The sequence below is a fragment of the Nyctibius grandis genome, chromosome 9 (genome assembly GCF_013368605.1).
Source record: "Nyctibius grandis isolate bNycGra1 chromosome 9, bNycGra1.pri, whole genome shotgun sequence".
Taxonomy (NCBI): domain Eukaryota; kingdom Metazoa; phylum Chordata; class Aves; order Nyctibiiformes; family Nyctibiidae; genus Nyctibius; species Nyctibius grandis.
Genome location: NC_090666.1, coordinates 14,656,106 through 14,675,871, shown reverse-complemented (window position 1 = coordinate 14,675,871; position 19,766 = coordinate 14,656,106). Strand labels below are relative to the sequence as shown.

The 19,766-nt window shown below is 43.0% G+C and overlaps 1 protein-coding gene across 3 annotated transcripts in view; it reads right to left on the bottom strand.

The window, feature by feature from the left end:
• OLA1 (Obg like ATPase 1) overlaps positions 1–16,268 on the bottom strand; it is a 110,775-nt gene extending 94,507 nt beyond the window's left edge. Inside the window, exons 1-3 of one of the 3 annotated variants that reach the window (XM_068407558.1) lie at positions 16,186–16,268; positions 15,806–15,906; positions 13,817–13,960 (exon numbers count right to left, since the gene is read on the bottom strand). In XM_068407558.1, the coding sequence (XP_068263659.1) occupies positions 13,817–13,960; positions 15,806–15,906 (245 nt within the window). In that variant the 5' untranslated portion in view covers positions 16,186–16,268. The other 2 variants (XM_068407559.1, XM_068407560.1) reach the window with 2 other exon arrangements.
• Positions 16,269–19,766: the final 3,498 nt, after the last annotated feature.

Below are 19,766 nucleotides of genomic sequence, written 5' to 3'. Positions count from 1 at the left end.
AGGCCTATTTCTCACCAGCTTTGTTTCAAGCTTCTGTCCAAAACAGTTATTTAAAGAAGCAAGAGAAGTTTCTTTACCTGACCTGTACAGTAGTACTGAACAGTACAATGCAACCAGTTACCTTTTTTCTTTTAAAATGCACACACGTACAGTATCTGCAATGTGTTGTGCATATATTTTTCTTCCAAAATTTGAGGGGAATAGGCATACATTTATTTCTAGAGTTTCCACAAGTAATTGTTTAGTTGAGAAACCTCACAGGCAGCACACACCTGAAGCTTTGACTTAGACTGAAACATCATAACCAAAATGTTGTTTCTTTCCCTGGGTTTTTGTTCTTCTAGGTTTCCACAATTTGTCTTCTCCAATGAAAACAATATCCCAGTAATTTCTCTGCAGCATTTACTACAGTTTACTCCAACCTCACACCCACCAGGAGACCCTGGAAAGCCACATGACAGCTTCAACTAAGTTCAAAATGCAGCAATTTTCCAGTAAGCCTGGTTGATAATTCTCATAACACACTTGCTTTTTATTCATTTCTTGAATAGTTCAAGACCTTTCTCTCAACTCAAACTCTACCTGATCCTAGGTCCCACATACCAAAAAGGTCAGATTCTTCAGTATTAGGGTAAAACGTCCAGCTTCCCTTTTCTCGTCCATAAAGCCAAATATGCTATTCATCTCCTGGTTCCAGCACAGGCTCTTCTGCTTTTACAAGCTGTTTTCTGAAATCTGTTACAAAAGGGAAACTCTTCTTCCTTCCCGAAAATTCATATAACTTAAGTAGGAGTCATCCATTAAGAGTTCACAAGTGATGTGAAGTAAAAGTAGCAACATAGAAGGAGAACACGTATATTCCGACAACTTCTTAGAAAGCCATTCAACTCTCAGTCTGTCCTCACTGCTATTTTTGGCTCATTTCCAAACTGAACAGAACAGTTCACAGTCCCTCCCTCCTCGAGGAGACTGTACTCCCTATTACAGTTTCTGCAGTCAATCTTGCAAGTGATTATGACCAATGTAAACAAAATACCTCACAGGGTAATTAAAGGAATCTGCTTCTGAAGAACTAGATACTGCAGACAAACCCTGGTCATCTCTGTGCAAGAACAATTTCATTAGTAGCATTTTATCCATGGTACTGACAAACAAGACTTGAACCTAATAGCACATGAACCAGAAGTGAAAAATCTGCTAATTAAATTTCACTTACGTGAATTATAAAAAAGTAAAAGATTCAATGTGGATTAGGACACATACTCGGTGTCCCATGTATGTAAAACGTCTGCATTCTCAAACTATTCAGTAAGTTATTACACCAACAAATACAACTAATTAAATTTTGCCTTCTCCCACCAGGCAGAAAAGATGGCTCAAGTCACCACTACTTAAGGTCTTCCATTCACTGATGGCAAATTATTCATTTGCAATGCTAGCACAAGCACCACAGCCAAGTTGATTTACATAGGCTCAGAACTAACAGAAGAACACGCAAACTCAGTAACACCAAAGGAAGGAGCTCATTAACAACAGGATATATTTGCCAATTTTCAGTTGTTTTCTGTAGAAAACAGGATTCTTTTACAGATGCTGATATGCCAGAGTTACATCCAGCTAAGTTATTTGTGTTTCACTCTGGAACTACAGGTGGTTTTCATTCACATAAACACTTTTTTTAAACCTAGATTAAGTCCCACTACTGATCTGGTTTATAAGTAGTACTTTCCACCAACTGATTACATAATTTTGACTTCAAAACTTTAGCAAATATCTGAGTATGCTATCCTACAGTAAGTTCAACAGAACTTTTATTTAATATTACACAGGACTTTCATGACCCAGACAACAACAGAAATTACTCCCAATTTAGTTCAGTAACCATCGCTTAAGCACTAAAGATCTGAATGCATGAATTTTAATGATCTACAATGCAACAGAACAAACCAAACCGATCTGCTGACAAAAAGGACAGAGATCCTGAAGTACATTGGACAGTGCTAGAGCTGGAGATGGGCAGTTGCACTTTACGTATTATCCTCCTGCAAGATAACCAGGATTGCTTTAAAATTTAAGTTTGAAAAGGTGTCACGGTTTAAAGCTGGGCCAGCTATTAACCAGGTGGCAGATGCTCTCTGTTAACCCTCTCCCCCCCCCCCCAAGGGAAAGGGAAAGGGAAAAGGGAGAGAGACTTATGGGTTGGAAAGTTAAAACAGTTTTAATAAACTATAATAATGAAAAAGAATATAATAACAATAATAATAGAAATAACCAAATATATACAAATATGTACAAAACCAAGATCAAGAGCTTGGAAATCCTCCTCAGGCAGAGTTGCTCCCCCCCAGTACAGGCAGAGGGGAAAAGGCAGTACCTCCCCCCAGCACAGACAGAGAGGAAAATGCAGTAGCTCCACCCAGCACGGGCAGAGGGCAAAATGCAATAGCTCCCCCTGCCATCACACCTGCAGGTTTTTAACTGGAGAATTGGCAAAGCTGGTACCAATCAGTGGGAGACAGGAGGGCCCCTCCCTCCTGGGCCCCACCTCCAGGAGGCAGTGGGTTAGTGATAAATAGGAAAGTGAGAATGACGTGTGTGGGATGGAATACCTCGTTGCTCAATCTTGGGTCACCTGCCCTGTCTGCTCCCCCCTGCAGCTGCGACCCCCCTTTGGCTCTTCACTCGTAAGCAGTGAGGAATTTAGCAGTGACCTTGGTTTCTCTAAGACTAATTGGCCTGGTTTGGGCCAAACCAGAACATTCCACCCCTTATTCCATACCATTCACGTCATACTCAGATCACCACTACCTTTTCATTTTCAAATATATATACACATATCACTAGTTTATGATTCATCTCTATACAAAAAGTTCATTAAGTTCATTTGGTTCAGGATTGTGGGTTTCCATCTGGCTAGCAGTCTCTCAGCAGTCTCTCTGGCTAGCAGTCTCTCTTTCGTCATGGTTCGTGCCCACGGGTTGCAGGTTAAAGATGTCAGACTCGAGGAGGTTACTGGACGCCACTTGATGAAGCTAGCTCCGGTCTCATCAACACTGTCTTAACCTGAAAGACACTTATGCAGCAACAACATACAGTTCAGAATTAAGTAGTCTCACCCAGAATCAGATCACCTTCAGGGACACATCGGACTTCACCATCTTGCAACATCACCCACCAAGTACATCCAGGTCCCTGAGCAAAAGCAATCCCACGAATGGGTTTACCTTTGCCCGTTACAGGAAGAATCCAGACAGTTTTTCCCAATAGATTCCTTTCGTGCACCACCGGGACTTTATCTCCTTCTACTGTATGTAGAAGGTCTGACTGAGCAGGGCCAGCTCGATTGATAGATCCCCTGGTGTTAACTAACCAGGTAGCTTGTGCCGGATGCTTATCCCAGTTTTTAAAGGTTCCACCCCCCATTGCTTTCAGGGTAGTTTTTAATAGCCCATTATACCGTTCAATTTTCCCAGAGGCTGGTGCATGATAGGGGATGTGATATACCCATTCAATGCCATGCTCTTTGGCCCAGTTGTCTATGAGACTGTTTTTGAAATGAGTCCCATTGTCCGACTCAATTCTCTCTGGCGTGCCGTGTCGCCACAAGATTTGCTTTTCAAGGCCCAGAATAGTGTTCCGGGCAGTGGCATGGGGTACAGAGTATGTTTCCAACCATCCGGTGGTCGCCTCCACCATGGTAAGCACATAGCGTTTACCCTGGCGGGTTTGAGGGAGTGTGATATAGTCAATTTGCCAGGCCTCCCCATATTTATATTTCAACCACCGCCCCCCATACCACAAAGGTTTTAACCGTTTGGCTTGCTTAATTGCGGCGCATGTTTCACAATCATGGATAACCTGTGCAATAGAGTCCATGGTTAAGTCCACCCCTCGGTCACGAGCCCATCTGTATGTTGCGTCTCTCCCTTGATGACCTGAAGTGTCATGAGCCCACCGAGCTAAAAATAGTTCACCTTTATGTTCCCAGTCCAAATCTATTTGGAACACTTTAGCAGCTTGATCCGCTTGTTGGTTGTTTCGATGTTCCTCAGTTGCCCGACTTTTAGGTACGTGAGCATCTACATGACGTACCTTCACGACTAGTTCCTCTAGCTGAGCAGCAATATCTTGCCACAATTCAGCAGCCCAAATAGGTTTCCCTTTGCGCTGCCAGTTGCTTCGCTTCCACTGCTTTAACCACCCCCACAAGGCATTTGCCACCATCCATGAGTCAGTATAAAGATACAGCCTTGGCCACTTTTCTCGTTCAGCAATGTCTAAAGCCAGCTGGATGGCTTTTACCTCTGCGAATTGACTTGATTCACCTTGTCCTTCTGTGGCTTCTGTGACTCGTCGTATGGGACTCCATACAGCAGCTTTCCACTTCCGATGCTTTCCTACAAGACGGCAGGATCCATCGGTGAACAGGGCATACTGCTTCTCATCCTCTGGTAGTTCATTATATGGTGGGGCTTCTTCAGCACGTGTCACCTCCTTTTCTGGTGGCATTCCGAAGTCTTTGCCTTCTGGCCAGTCCATGATCACTTCTAAGATTCCTGGGCGATTAGGGTTTCCTATTCGAGCCCTCTGCGTAATTAATGCAATCCATTTACTCCACGTCGCATCAGTTGCATGATGGGTAGTGGGAACCTTACCCTTGAACATCCAGCCTAGTACTGGTAATCGAGGTGCTAGGAGAAGTTGTGCTTCAGTACCAATTACCTCTGAGGCAGCTCTAACTCCTTCATACGCTGCCAGTATCTCTTTTTCAGTTGGAGTGTAATTGGCCTCGGAGCCCTTGTATCCTCGACTCCAAAATCCTAGGGGTCGACCTCGAGTCTCCCCTGGTACTTTCTGCCAGAGGCTCCAGGTAGGACCATTGTCCCCAGCTGAGGTGTAGAGCACATTTTTAACATCTTGTCCCGTACGGACTGGTCCAAGGGCTACTGCATGCACAATCTCTTGTTTAATCTGTTCAAAAGCCTGTCGTTGTTCAGGGCCCCACTGAAAATCATTCTTCTTTCTGGTCACTTGATAAAGAGGGCGTACAATCTGGCTGTAATCTGGAATATGCATTCTCCAGAAACCCACAACGCCTAAGAAGGCTTGTGTTTCCTTTTTGTTAGTTGGTGGGGACATGGCTGTTATTTTGTTGATCACCTCTATCGGGATCTGGTGACGCCCATCTTGCCATTTAATCCCTAAAAACTGGATCTCCCGGGCAGGTCCCTTGACCTTGCCCCTTTTTATGGCAAAACCAGCTTGCAGAAGAATTTGGATTATTTTCTCCCCTTTGTCAAAAACTTCTGCTGCTGTATCTCCCCACACAATGATGTCATCAATGTATTGCAAATGTTCTGGAGCTCCACCCTTTTCTAGTGCAGTCTGGATCAGTCCATGGCAAATAGTAGGACTGTGTTTCCACCCCTGGGGCAGTCGATTCCAGGTGTACTGGATACCTCTCCAGGTAAAAGCAAACTGTGGCCTGCACTTTGGTGCCAAAGGAATAGAGAAAAAGGCATTAGCAATGTCTATGGTGGCGTACCACTTGGCTGCCTTTGACTCCAGTTCGTATTGAAGTTCTAGCATGTCTGGCACAGCAGCACTCAGAGGTGGCGTAACTTCATTTAGGCCACGATAGTCCACAGTTAATCTCCATTCTCCATCAGACTTTCGCACTGGCCATATAGGACTATTAAAGGGTGAGCGAGTCTTGCCAATCACTCCTTGATTTTCTAATTGTCTAATCAGTTTATGAATGGGGATCAGGGAGTCTCGATTGGTACGATATTGTCGTCGGTGCACCGTGGTAGTAGCAATTGGCACCTGTTGTTCTTCAACCTTCAGCAACCCCACAACAGAAGGATCTTCTGAGAGGCCAGGCAAGGTAGACAGCTGTTTAATGTCCGCAGTCTCTACAGCTGCTATACCAAAGGCCCATCTGTACCCTTTTGGGTCCTTAAAATACCCTCTCTTGAGGTAGTCTATGCCAAGGATGCACGGAGCATCTGGGCCAGTCACAATGGGGTGCTTTTTCCATTCATTTTTAGTTAGGCTCACTTCGGCCTCCAATACAGATAACACTTGAGATCCTCCTGTTACTCCTGAAATACTGATAGATTCTGTCCCTTTATGATCCGATGGCATTAGGGTGCGCTGTGCACCAGTGTCTACCAAGGCTCGATACCTTTGTGGTTTTGATGTGCCAGGCCATCAAATCCACACAGTCCAGTAAACTCGGTTGTCCCTCTCCTCCACCTGGCTGGAGGCAGGGCCCCCCTAATTAAGAAATGGATTCGTGCTGCTCACAGGGACTGGACCTTCATTTCTCCTATTCACACTTGGGAAAAAATGATTTGAGGCCCATCTACCCTGGCTGGGGTCCTGCTCACTGGTAACTGGAGCAGCCATCCTCCTAGAAAAATTCTCTCTGGTATTTCTTTTAGCTTGCAACTCACGTACTCGTGCCTGTAGGGTACTGGTAGGTTGTCCATGCCATCTGCTCATGTCCTCCCCATAACCACGCAGGGCAAACCACAGGATACCTCGTGATGTGTTCCGTTTCCTTTGAGCTGGTCCTGTAGGAGAACGTTTTCTCTTAACAGCTGCAACGTGCGTCTGTGTAGGTAGAGAGTCAAGTTTATTCTCGATCCTGGACAGTTTGTCTGACAGTTGTTTAAATGAGTCCTTGTTTTCCTTAGTCAGTTTTTCCACAGCTGAGATGCGTGCCTGCAGTGGGGAAGAAATACTATCTTCATACTGTCGCATACAGTTAGCCATTTTGCCCACAGTAGAACGTGCCATATCATCTTCTCCCCATACTAATATTGACAATGTATGGGTATATGTCGGTGGAGCATTCTTCACAACCTTCCGGAACATGGATCGGTTGCATTCCACTTCATCAGGATCTACAGGATCTACAATGTCCCCTGGGTGTCTATAAATGATCTCTTGCACAGCCAGTTCTCTAAGGTAGTTAATACCTTTTTCTATAGTGGTCCATTTGCTTAGGTGGCTCATAACATCATCTTTATAGGGATACCTGCTCTTTACAGCTGACAAGAGTCGCCTCCAGAGACTGACAGTGTTTGACTTTCTTGCGAGCGCCTTATCAATACCACCATCTCTGGACAGGGATCCCAACTGTCTGGCTTCTCTGCCATCTAATTGCATGCTATCTGCCCCATTATCCCAGCATCGGAGCAACCAGGTAATAATAGGTTCACCGTCATAACGGCTGAAGTCTTTCCTTATATTTCTCAGGTCCTTCAGGGATAAAGAGTGGTAGGTTATCTCTACATCCGAGTCCTCCTCTTGTGATAGTTCTGCTTTAGAAGGACCTTTCTTCTGTGATGGGTCTGCTTTAAAAGGACGATCGAGGAAACCCCCATCTGTGTCGGGCCCTATCTCTGCCTGAGAAGGGCCCTCACTTGGGTCATATGATGGCTCTGCCTTAGAAGGCTCCGAGTCATCATCCTTCTCTTCACGAGCTGATTTCTTTTGGTATTTCTTCCTGGTTACAGGAGCAATTGGTACAGATTCAATAGATGCTGGAGTCTGAGTAGATGCAGTGGCTGTCGGGGGAGTGCTGAGAGTCTGAGTAGCTGCAGTGGCCATCTTGGGGGGTATAGCAGCTGTGGTAGAGGCTGCCGAGGCTTCAGTGGGTTTAGTGGCTGTAGCGGTAGTACACACTGTAGGATCTGAGGTGGTTGCATAATACCTACAACTGTCCCTGCACCGATATTTAATCTTATCCCACATCAGAAACACATTCAGGACAACCAAAAATAAAAACATGCCACCTAGACAGCACCATCCTAATTTCGCAAAATGTAGTGGAATCAGCTTGGCAGAAAAGGAGAAGGTGCTATTTCCCGAAGTAAAACTGGAAGTGTAATCATGAACAGAATCAGCTAAAGGACGCCTGGAGCGTGCAGATGAAGTCGCTGCTACTGATTCGCGATTAAAGCTGCCCATCATTGTGTCATAGAGATAAGAGATCGGAATAGTAACTGCCCAGTTTATCACAGCATAAATCAGTATCAAACCCCATACCAAAACAATACATTTTGACCAGCGCCCACTGCTAAACTGCATGTAAACATTCATAAGAAGCAAGCAATAACACAGTGCCCACGGCAGGTAAGGCATCATTGCAATACTCAACTGTGAAAGAAACTCCATAAAAAGATGAGATAACACAGCATTCAAAAATGACATCACCATCTTCACTATCTGTTTTAACTTTCCAACCCCTCGTAAATCTCAAAGGAAGAAATCTGATATTCTCTCAGCTGAGCTCTCCAGGTCTCCTCCCACCAGAGCCAGGATTCAACTTATCAGAGCAACCTGTTGGAGCTTCTCTCGAGCCCCACGTTGGGCGCCAATTAAATCTGTCACGGTTTAAAGCTGGGCCAGCTATTAACCAGGTGGCAGATGCTCTCTGTTAACCCTCTCCCCCCCCCCCCAAGGGAAAGGGAAAAGGGAGAGAGACTTATGGGTTGGAAAGTTAAAACAGTTTTAATAAACTATAATAATGAAAAAGAATATAATAACAATAATAATAGAAATAACCAAATATATACAAATATGTACAAAACCAAGATCAAGAGCTTGGAAATCCTCCTCAGGCAGAGTTGCTCCCCCCAGTACAGGCAGAGGGGAAAAGGCAGTACCTCCCCCCAGCACAGACAGAGGGGAAAATGCAGTAGCTCCACCCAGCACGGGCAGAGGGCAAAATGCAATAGCTCCCCCTGCCATCACACCTGCAGGTTTTTAACTGGAGAATTGGCAAAGCTGGTACCAATCAGTGGGAGACAGGAGGGCCCCTCCCTCCTGGGCCCCACCTCCAGGAGGCAGTGGGTTAGTGATAAATAGGAAAGTGAGAATGACGTGTGTGGGATGGAATACCTCGTTGCTCAATCTTGGGTCACCTGCCCTGTCTGCTCCCCCCTGCAGCTGCGACCCCCCTTTGGCTCTTCACTCGTAAGCAGTGAGGAATTTAGCAGTGACCTTGGTTTCTCTAAGACTAATTGGCCTGGTTTGGGCCAAACCAGAACAAAAGGACATCAAAGATAGATTTAAAACAGTCTAAGTTAAATAGAAATGTTTGTGGCTGCAATAAGCATTGTGTTTTGTGAACACATACGTGCAAGGCAATGCACTCACTTACAGGTGCAACCAAACAGGGAATTAAATGAATACTGATAACTTGAGAAAGGATGAACCAAACTACTTACATTTTACTCATTCCTGCTTAGAATCTCATTTGATTTTAACCAGAGGAGGAAGCAGAAACATAGACTTTAAAATCACTTTTTTTATTAATGTTTTCACACAGATTGATTACTATTAGCCAACACAGTCCTTCAGTTTTAACTATTTGCAGTTAAAACATATGTTAGGCTTACCTTGCTTCTACCTGAGTGTTTCTTTTAGTTAATCATATAGTTTAAAGTAAAGAAGAAAGAATGCAAGTAATTGCAGTGAGGAGATTATTTTGGGCAGAAAATATAAAAAAAAAAAAAAAAAAAAAAAAAGGAAACAGCAGTTTCCCCCACCTCCTCACTCAAAATCATTTTGAGGCTTGAATTGAACGTCACCACTGAGACGCATCGCCCGGTCAGGCACAGTACACTACAGCTGTGGCAGTAGGCAGGACCATACAGTCTAAGCCTGCTGGGTATATATACTCAGAGGCTTTCAAGATATTTGTGAGTTATGATACAAATCACTTCACAGAATCACAGACTCACAGAATGTTAGGGATTGGAAGGGACCTCGAAAGATCATCTAGTCCAATCCCCCTGCCGGAGCAGGATTGCCTAGACCATATCACACAGGAACGCGTCCAGGCGGGTTTTGAATGTCTCCAGAGAAGGAGACTCCACAACCTCTCTGGGCAGCCTGTTCCAGTGTTCGGTCACCCTCACCATAAAGAAGTTTTTCCTCATATTTATGTGGAACCTCCTGTGTTCCAGCTTGCACCCGTTGCCCCTTGTCCTGTCAAGGGATGTCACTGAGAAGAGCCTGGCTCCATCCTCTTGACACTTGACCTTTACATATTTAGAAACATTAATGAGGTCACCCCTCAGTCTCCTCCAAGCTAAAGAGACCCAGCTCCCCATAAGGGAGATGTTCCACCCCCTTAATCATCTTCGTGGCTCTGCGCTGGACTCTCTCTAGCAGTTCCCTGTCCTTCTTGAACTGAGGGGCCCAGAACTGGACACAATACTCCAGATGCAGCCTCACCAGGGCAGAGTAGAGGGGGAGGAGAACCTCTCTTGACCTGCTGACCACACCCCTTCTAATACACCCCAGGATGCCATTGGCCTTCTTGGCCACAAGGGCACACTGCTGGCTCATGGTCATCCTGCTGTCCACTTGTCCAAATAACATCAGTTTGACATACTTACACTAAGAAATATTTTTAGGCTTAAGGTGATTAAGCAGCATCTTAATGAAATTTATAACAAAAAATGCACAAGAATAGCTTCATTAATTATTAACTTACTAAAATTTCTTTAGATGTGCTACACACACAGTTCTGTTCTTGTGTAAGAAACCCATCACTTCTAAACACAAAGTATCCTGTTAAAATATTAACTGCACTTAACATATCAACTGTTTCTGGCTTCCAAGTCCCAATTTTCAAGGCAGGAGCTACCTGCTGAGATGAATAACATCTCTTTTCCACTTTAGAATCAGCAGATCTCATCCTCTGCTACCTGCTTAAGATTCATAGATGATGGGGGGAAATACACCTTTCTGCTGTAGTTCCTGCTGAAATAAATCAGTCCAAAGCAAATACTCTCTTTCCAATTACTAAACAGGAACTAATTCAATCATTAGTCTGTCAAACCTTGCCTGAAAGTACCCATGTTGGGGGAAAAGGGGTAGGAGGACAACAAAATAAAAAGCCAACAGTCTTTCCTTTCTGAAAAAGCTATATGTTGGCACAATGTAACAAATACGAGTTTTCACTGAATATTGTATAAAATTTAAAACAAACAAGTAGTTTAAATACAGAAACTGAGTTAGTAACAGAACATAAACTAGGACCTTAAAATAACAAGCATTCAGAATTACTTTTAATATATTGAGGTCTCTTCTTTTTTTAATATACACAATTTCATTCACAGCAGAAAGTGAGCAATAGGTAACTAAAGCTCAAGGAAATTTGCTCATCTAATTAATTTGGCTGCGACAAGGCAGCGTTCACTGGAAGTTCTTGGAGCCCACCTCCTGTGTACAATCTGTATCATTGAACTTATTTACTGTAAACAGTCATATACATCATCCACTGCTGCAGAAAACAAAAAAGCACAGGTTATAAGTTCTAGCAGCATACCCTAATCTATTAAGTACAGATTTACCTTTACATAATAGTCTCTAAATTGCTGCCTACATGATATCATTTTCAGACATTTACACTTCCAATTACATAATACCAGTCAGCCTTCAGTGTGGACTAGCCAGTAACTGCACACCCATCCCATCCAAGCTAATACTTTCTTCTTTTGGAGATAGGAATGGATCTTCAAGCAACAAAGAGCACCTGAAGAGCCTAACTCTTCCTCCGATGGCAGGACAGCCACAAACTCATACTAGCAATATTCTCAGCAATAGAGTCCGTCTCTCTGTAGCAGCAGCAATCTCAGCTCAGTGTGACAGACAGCCTGGCCCAGTGCCACTCTTCCCTTCCCTCGCTCACAGCAGGCGTTAGGGCAAGACCACTTTGGCCTGTCACACATTATTCCAGTTAAGACAAAGTTTCCCCCACCCCCCCCCCCTTTTTTTTCCCCACCTCCCAACAATGACTGCAGTTATGTGATGACTAAGTGTAACATATGGGAAATAAAAATCCAAACGCTTTAGATTTTAAAAGACAAAATCTTGAGGCTAGAAAAGAGTCTAATTTAAAGAGAACTCACTGTTTATACAACATTCTGCATGCACAGATTGATTACGTCTACTAATCCAAACAAGTAGAAAATTAACATAGAACGTATTATATAAAGATGAAGAACAAAATCAAGACTACACAAGAGAAATTAAGGAATTGAAATTACAATTGAGTTGTGTATCTTCATGACCACAGCCTTCTTTTCCGGAGTTAGTTTCAGATAGACAAGCACAGACAACCCAAGAAGAGCCACCTCAGTCCACTGCGCTACTGAATTATCACTAATTATCACTGCTTTATTACTGTTATAGTGAAATATTAAAATCATAAAAGCAGCATAAGTGAACTCAGGAGCTACAACTGCCCACATTCCCACATTCCTTGATTTTAAGTAACAAATACTCTCTTAAAAAGTCAAGAGACCATTCAAATGAAAGCTGATTTACTATTTATATCCAGCTTATTACCCAATTCAGTATTTCATACTATTTTCATTAATATTTAAGGGTGATTTTGTTCCAGAGAGAGAGTCTGCGAGTCAGAGAACACACAGGTATTTACAATCTTAGCACTCCTTGTAAGGATAGATGGCCAAAGGCAGGATGAGGGTAGAGGTAATAATCTCTTTGTCACTTCAAATATTAATTTAGAAGTAGCCAGTCATAGCTAAGTGAGAAGAAAAACAGATTACTGATGTGACCAAAGCAGCAATAACACTACAATTTAGAACTAATTTGTTAACAAAACTTAAAAGCCACACCATTATCTCTGTACAATCAACAGCCAGAAAGTTATGTCCCAAATTCAGCAGAGTTTTGTTTTATGATCCATACAGTAACAAGTATGCACAATACCCCCTTGAGCAGGAAAATCAAGATAACATGTTATAACAATCCACCTAAACAAACAGCTCCATATTAATGCATTTTTACTATTTAAAAAGTGCACAGGAATTACAGACGGAAGCAACTTGTTTGAACCTGAAAATTAAGTTAACAAATGGATTTTTGATCAGTGACTAACACATCTTTTTTAGTTGTGGGTGTGATCTGGGTCTAAAACTGAGGCCCAAGTGTTAAACAAAAGCACATACGTGCATGCTGATTTGCCCTATGATTTATGTACACTCACTTCATTCAAGATACCTCTGCAAGTAACTGCAAACTGCTATTAACAAGTCACAAGTGTCTATTTAAGTTTCTGTTTTCTGAAAGCCCCTTAAGTTTTGCTATTCAAGCAAAAATCCAGTTCCCACACTGAACATACAGAGCAGATTATGGAAACAGTCAATAGCAAAAACCATTGATGTGACAAAAGTAATACACTCCTAGAATAAGGAAACAATTAGAAGAGATGTATGTAGGAATATCCCTGAATATACCAAGTAACAAGTAGCAGAGCCTATACAAAGGAGAGAAAGAGTGCCCATAAAGCTTATTGTCAAAAGACTGAGGACACAGGTGTGCTGATAGATATTTGTTTGGCTACCAACAGCATATACAATATTCTGAACGATACAAAATACAGGGTGGAAATTTTACAAATGAGCAACCTCATGACACATTAGGTCTGTCCACTGCTGTTCATTTTCCAAATCTCTCCAGAAGATCCTCCAAGTCACCTGGGAGCCACTACCTTCAACGACAGGAACACCAAGCACCAAATGGTGCTGAGCAATGACTAGCAGATCCTAGATTTCCCATTCTCATACCACAAAAATCATACTGGGGGGAGAGGGGGGTGTGTGTGCATAATCCAGGTACATATATAATTCCACGTTCTAAAACAGATGTCAGTAAAGACTTAATTAAATACATTAAAGTTGCATTAAACATCTATGAAAACTCTGGGTTCAGTAATACTATTTCAGCTGCTTAACTGAAGAAAAATATTAAGAATTTAAGTTACCTTGGAGGTTTGTGATACTGGCATAGGAAGTCAAATCTGTCATCTGGCACAGGTACTCGACTCTCATTTGGATCAATAGTACAGAAAGGAAAATTTTCTGCTGCCGCTTGACTCTTTGTTAACACATTGAAAAACGTTGATTTCCTATAAACGAAATACACACATTCTTAAAGAAGTTCAAGTTAGAAGCATTTAAAAGGGCTGGATAGAAACACATCTTATTCCAACCCAAAAGCAATACTGAACCTTCCCTTCAACAACAGTGACCACTGCCCTGATTCTAGCACAAGTCACTTTCAAATACGCATACGGAGTGTCCCATTGAAAGCCAACAACGTTAACCTCTCTCCCCTGCCCCTGAAAATTTCCATGACTATATTGCACATGTCAGTTAGCAAAGAAATTTTAAGTCAAAAGCAAAGCACTGGCCACTACTCATTTTCCTCAAGCACAAAGTGAGAAACCAATAAGGATGCTTGAAACTCAGAATGAGTGAACTAGTTTTGCCAAGACTCACCAGCTCTTTCCACAACTGTATTGCTTCTTCACACTTATTTATGTATTAACACAATTTCAGTATCCAAGCAACAAGTCAACAATCAAAAGAGAAAAGAGGGCACAGAAAGTAAACCACATCAGTTAATCAATTGCATGTAATCTTTTGTGCATATGAAGATACAGTTCTAGCTTACCAAACATTTTTCATCTTTGTTAAATGTCAATGGAAAAAACCTGCAAGCGGTATCAAGGAAAAAAAGAACATTTTCACTTAAACCAAGAAGCACATTATTTTGTTAGTTGGCATTTATTAAACAAAAAGAGAGTAATTCTTGAGTTATTCCTAAGAGAAAGTTCTTAATCAACTCCTGAATCTTCTACCATAAGTATTCTGGTTTGTTTTTTTTTAGTTTCACATAACTTCTCAGTCACTGGAAAAAAAAAATCTGAAAGCTGCCCTGCATACAGCCAACATGCTCGAAAGTCAGTCACAATTTTCTTTGAAAGTTACAGCAGAGCATAACTGCAAATACTACTTTTCCCCATTGACATGTTATAAAATGTAACTGTTAATTACTTCCTTTCTGGTGTGCAACTTACCTACATCCTGAAAAATAAAAGAAATGATAACGAAAAGACAAGCAGTACTTAACGCTCTGAGACACGCTAAAAGACTTTTCCTCTAATTTTTTAAAGATTTAAAGTTTGAGAATGCTGAGAACTTCTTTTAGTAAATACGATACACAAATTAATACCAATAGTTTTACACAGATATTCTCCAGGTAATTAATCATCCTTTTTAAGTGCCTTAAATATAGCTCCTTTGAGGAGTCATAACAACTACAGATGAGAAGCATGACAGAGAACAACAATTCATCATCCATCATGTCTCCCAAACTGTAACTTACACAACTTTTTTCACTACAAACTCCGAAGAAGTTTCAAGAATGGAAGTCCTCTTCACTGCTAATGACACTTATGGTATCATTCACCCCTTCCTGTGCACATCATCCTCTCCAAAAAAATAAAACATAAAAGGAATTTGTATGCACGTGCATGTGTGCATTTGTATTTGCATAAAAACGTGCATTACACATATACAACAGAGGAAGTAAGGAAATGTAAGATTGTAGTATTTTATAAAACTCAGCAATTGCTAAAGCTTTTTTTTTTCTTTTAATTCTTCGCTATTATCTTGTCCAGATTTGTACATACCAGCCTCACGCTACCTGACTGTTCTACATTGCTCCACCTATAAGCAGTTCAAGCTAAAGATGCAAGTCTGTCACAGAGCAAAAAGACACCGATCGTACCCCTCAGCTCGCGTACGCGTCTATAGGCACCTATCTTCACCCGGAAACCGTGCCAGTCCCTCTACCTGGAGCAGATGCAAAGTCAGGCGGAGCAGGGAGCCCCGGCCTGCGGGGCGGCCCCGGCCTGCTCCTCCGCCCCGCCGCCGGCCCGCAGCCCCGCGCTCCCCTCACCACCTACCCAACGTTTGGAAGCCCGACGATCCCGATCTTCAGGGACGTCCCAAACCTTCCGATGATCGGGTGCGGTTTAACCCCGTCACCTCCCTTTTTCGGGGGCATCTGAAAGCACAGAAGGAGGCACGCTGAAAGCCCCGCGACAATCCTCCGGGCCCCTCCGCGCACTCGCCCGGCGGCGAACGCTCCCAGCCGGCGCCTCCGCCTCGAAAAAGCCAAGGAGAAACACCCACCCCACGCTGCCAAACCAGAGGCGCGGCGGCTCCCAGGCCCCGACAGCCCCTCAGCCCAGCCCCGGCCGCTCCCTCACCGCACTCTCCCCACAGCCCGGCCGGGCGGAGCGGCGTGAGGGGAAGGAGACAGACGGCGGGCGGGCGGGCTCACCTCCGCTGGCTGCGCGGCCCCCGGCCCGAGAGGAAGAGACGCGAGCGGCCCCTCGCACGCGGACACGCCGGCGGAACAGGCGGGGCCGCGGCCGCTGATTGGTCGGGAGCGTCGCGAGGGGAAAGGTCGCCGCGGGAGGGCGGCGCTGACGGGAGGCGGCGGCGCGGAGCGGAGCTCAGGCCAACGCCGCCCTCTCCTTCCCCCCTCCCAAACCCGTGCCGAGCCCGCCAGAGCCTTAGTGCAAGGTCTAGCGCTGACAGCATCGAAGATCGTGGTGAAAGAAAAGTGAATAAACCTTACTCCGGCACGCGACAAATCAAATGTAATTGCGCTTTACTTAATGAACTGCAACGCCTATCGAACAGCAGCCACCCGCAGAAGTGCATATACCAGTTTTTAAAAAGAGACTGTGCCACAAGACATACCCACATCCTCGAATTTAATGTAACGTCAACGTTTCCTTGATCAACAACAAATTATTCTTTCACCTTCTTGGCTAAAACCCAAAAGCCTCAATACAAACACGCAAGAGGAGTGGTGGGGACTGATGTTGATGTTTATCTGCTGTGACTGCAGACACCCAAGCCTCAGACGCGCTGGTCCTCCCCAGGCTCCCAGTTGGGTGCCATGCAGCTCCGGGGCTCAGGGCAAGGCTGGCACTGGTGACTGTTGGGCTCCCAATGCCTGCGACCAGCAGGGTGGCTGGTGGCCGTGGCAGCGGGCCCTGAGGAGAACACTGGCCACCCAGAGCTTCATTGCTGGAAGAAGCAGTGTCCCCTCTCTCCATCCCCCCTCCCAAAAATCAGTGAGGCACAGAGCCGTGCCTTTGGGAAGAAGTGCCAAGTGGTGAAATTTGTCAAAGAAAGGTGATGGGGCAAAAAAACACCAAATTGGGGCTACATGAGGTATACACCAGCCTGAGGAATCCACGCAGAAAAGCGGTGTCCTCCCAGGGTTCCTCACCCTCTCCCGCCTTGGGAGTAGGACAAGGTCTCCACTGCCTGGGTTATCTCCAGACTACGGGTAACAAAATTCACTTAGGTTTACTCTTCTAGCCATTGTGTGTAACTCTTTCTCTGAGGGATGGTTCCCTCGTGGTTCCCTGGCAGGCACACAGTGTGGGCACAAGCCACACACAGGACAGGCAGAAGTACCCCGCATCCCTGAGCACATGGCGCAATGAGCCATCAGGGTTTTTTTTCCCATAACAGCTTGTAAGAGTTACCCAGTTACCCGCTGTCAGGACTCCCAGCTACTTTACGAAAGTGAATATTTGCATCCTTTCTATACAGAAAACTGGAACGTGAGAAAAAAATCATTTAATCTCCCAGCCCCAGTGACTCAGAGCTGGAGGCAAGAGCAGAACCCCTAGGACAGCTGCTGCAGATGAGGAGTCCCATCTCCACCTCCAGAAGAGGAGCACTAAACCCTGCTGTGGTTCTTCTGTCCAGCAGAATCCGCCAAAACGGGCAGGAGGAAGTAAAAGGGGTCTGCAAGAGTTTGCAATTGCACTAGAAAAATTATCTCCACACAGGGGTTCCGTTTAACCTCTAAATAGGAATTTAGCGTAATGAGTGATCATTATTATAATAACCTGCATTTTTTCTGCTTCAGCAATGGCTCTACAAAATAATTTTGATGTTCCTAGGGAGAACAATGCAGGAATACAAAGCCTGTTTATTCAGTCTTCAGATGCAAGGCTAGCTGTAACCCTCGAGTCAGTTCTGGGAAGAAGTGACTGGTTTCAGAAGTCAGCATTTCTAGGAGGTATTAGGTAACACAGCATGTAAATTTAGTGCTACACTGACAGTTCTCAGAATAAAGATTTTTTTTTTCCATTTGCTGTTTCAAATTAACAAGTATATAATTTTAATCTGCAAACAGAATGAAGATAGTTAACCAGCTGTAAGAGTCATTAAGATCACCAATTCCCCTCCATAGCATTATTTTGATTATATAATTTGTACAGAAAAAGACTTTAAATTAATGAGTCAATAATGTTTACACCTTGTCTGCATTCTGTGTCTAGATCAATTTTTTCTTCTGTCATAAATCTGTGCTAACATTACCTTCAGAAACTACCAAGAATGTAAATACAACCTTAGCTATATGTGCAATTTCCTTTTTTGAGTATTTTAAAATATTTTAACTGAAAAATAATTCCTTTTCATATAACTTCATCTAAGTTCTGTTAAAAGAATTTGAAAAAAAAAAGTCTTCAGCAAGAAAACAACAATTCTCTCAACCTAAATTGGCCCTGTCAAAATATGTGATGCTATTATTTAGGATGTCCTTCTCTATAGGCTTATTTAGTGAACGTGAGCTCCAAAAGCTTTCTGAGATGATTATGGCTTGCAAGCAAACTCTGAACAAGAACCTGGACCTGTGTGGAAATAACAGAAATGAAAAGGAAACATCAAGGCACAAAGAGTAACGCTGTTCACTGCAAGTAGAGATGTGGGCTCAAATTTCCTGGTCTTCTGTTTCCCGACCCAACAGTCCTGCACCAGAGCAGAAAGCACTGGAAAGGTGAAATACCCAGCGCCCAGTGAAGCGCCCTGAGCATCCGTATGCTTTTTGGATTCAAAGGAGCGCTGGTGGTTGGGCACACTACTGGATTTTCCTTCATACTTATCTAGATATTTATAAAGATGGCATATGGTCAAGAGGAGCCCATTGTAAACACATTGGGATTTATTTATAACAATTCACATGGCAATTTAATAAATAATAAAGTAATCATCCTCTTGAGAGGATGATCTGGGAAAAAATAGAGAAAGATGAAACATTTAGAATCTATGAAAAATTAATTGTGAAATGTTATAGAAGTCAGACCGGGACTCTTCAAAAAATTAAAGACATTTTCTTTAACTCAAGACTCTCTGAACCATTAAAGACAGGCACCACAAGTGTTTGCCTGCTAAGAAAATTGAAGGAGAGATGGCAGTAAAAACTGTTCTTATAGCATGTCCTATTTTAAGTCCATAAGATAAAATTCTCAAAACTTGGAAAACACCAGAGTGAAGGAGTCAAGGTGAGAGTATCATCAGATTGTATATCATCTCTGTCACAATAAAAGGAATATAATCTTGAACTTTAAAAAAAAAAAAAAATTCTTTTTTCTAAGAAAGGACACTTTTACTAAACCTAATTTGGAATTACACATAAAAAATGGCTGTCACTGCTTTTTTTTTTTTTCTTCAGTGACACGAGATTTTTGCAACAATATGGTTGAGGATAAGAATGCTGTATCTGTCCAGAGCTGTTCTATTAGTATAGTGATAATCAATAATAGTTCTTGCTGGTTAACATGCTTATATAGTCTTTCTACTGTCTTAAAATCTAACACTATGCATTTAAGATGAAAAAAAAGAATATCAACGAACAAATTCAGATTAAAATATAGTTACTTAGCGGTTGAATGAAGCTAATGGATTACTACAACAAACATTCAGAAATATTGAAATTAACCAAAAATATTTACAAATAACTGCAGAGCAGCCCCTGCATCCTTCACATCCCTAAATTACAAACTTCAGTAACCAAAATTAGTTTCCTTTTCAGGAAGGGAATAAACACAT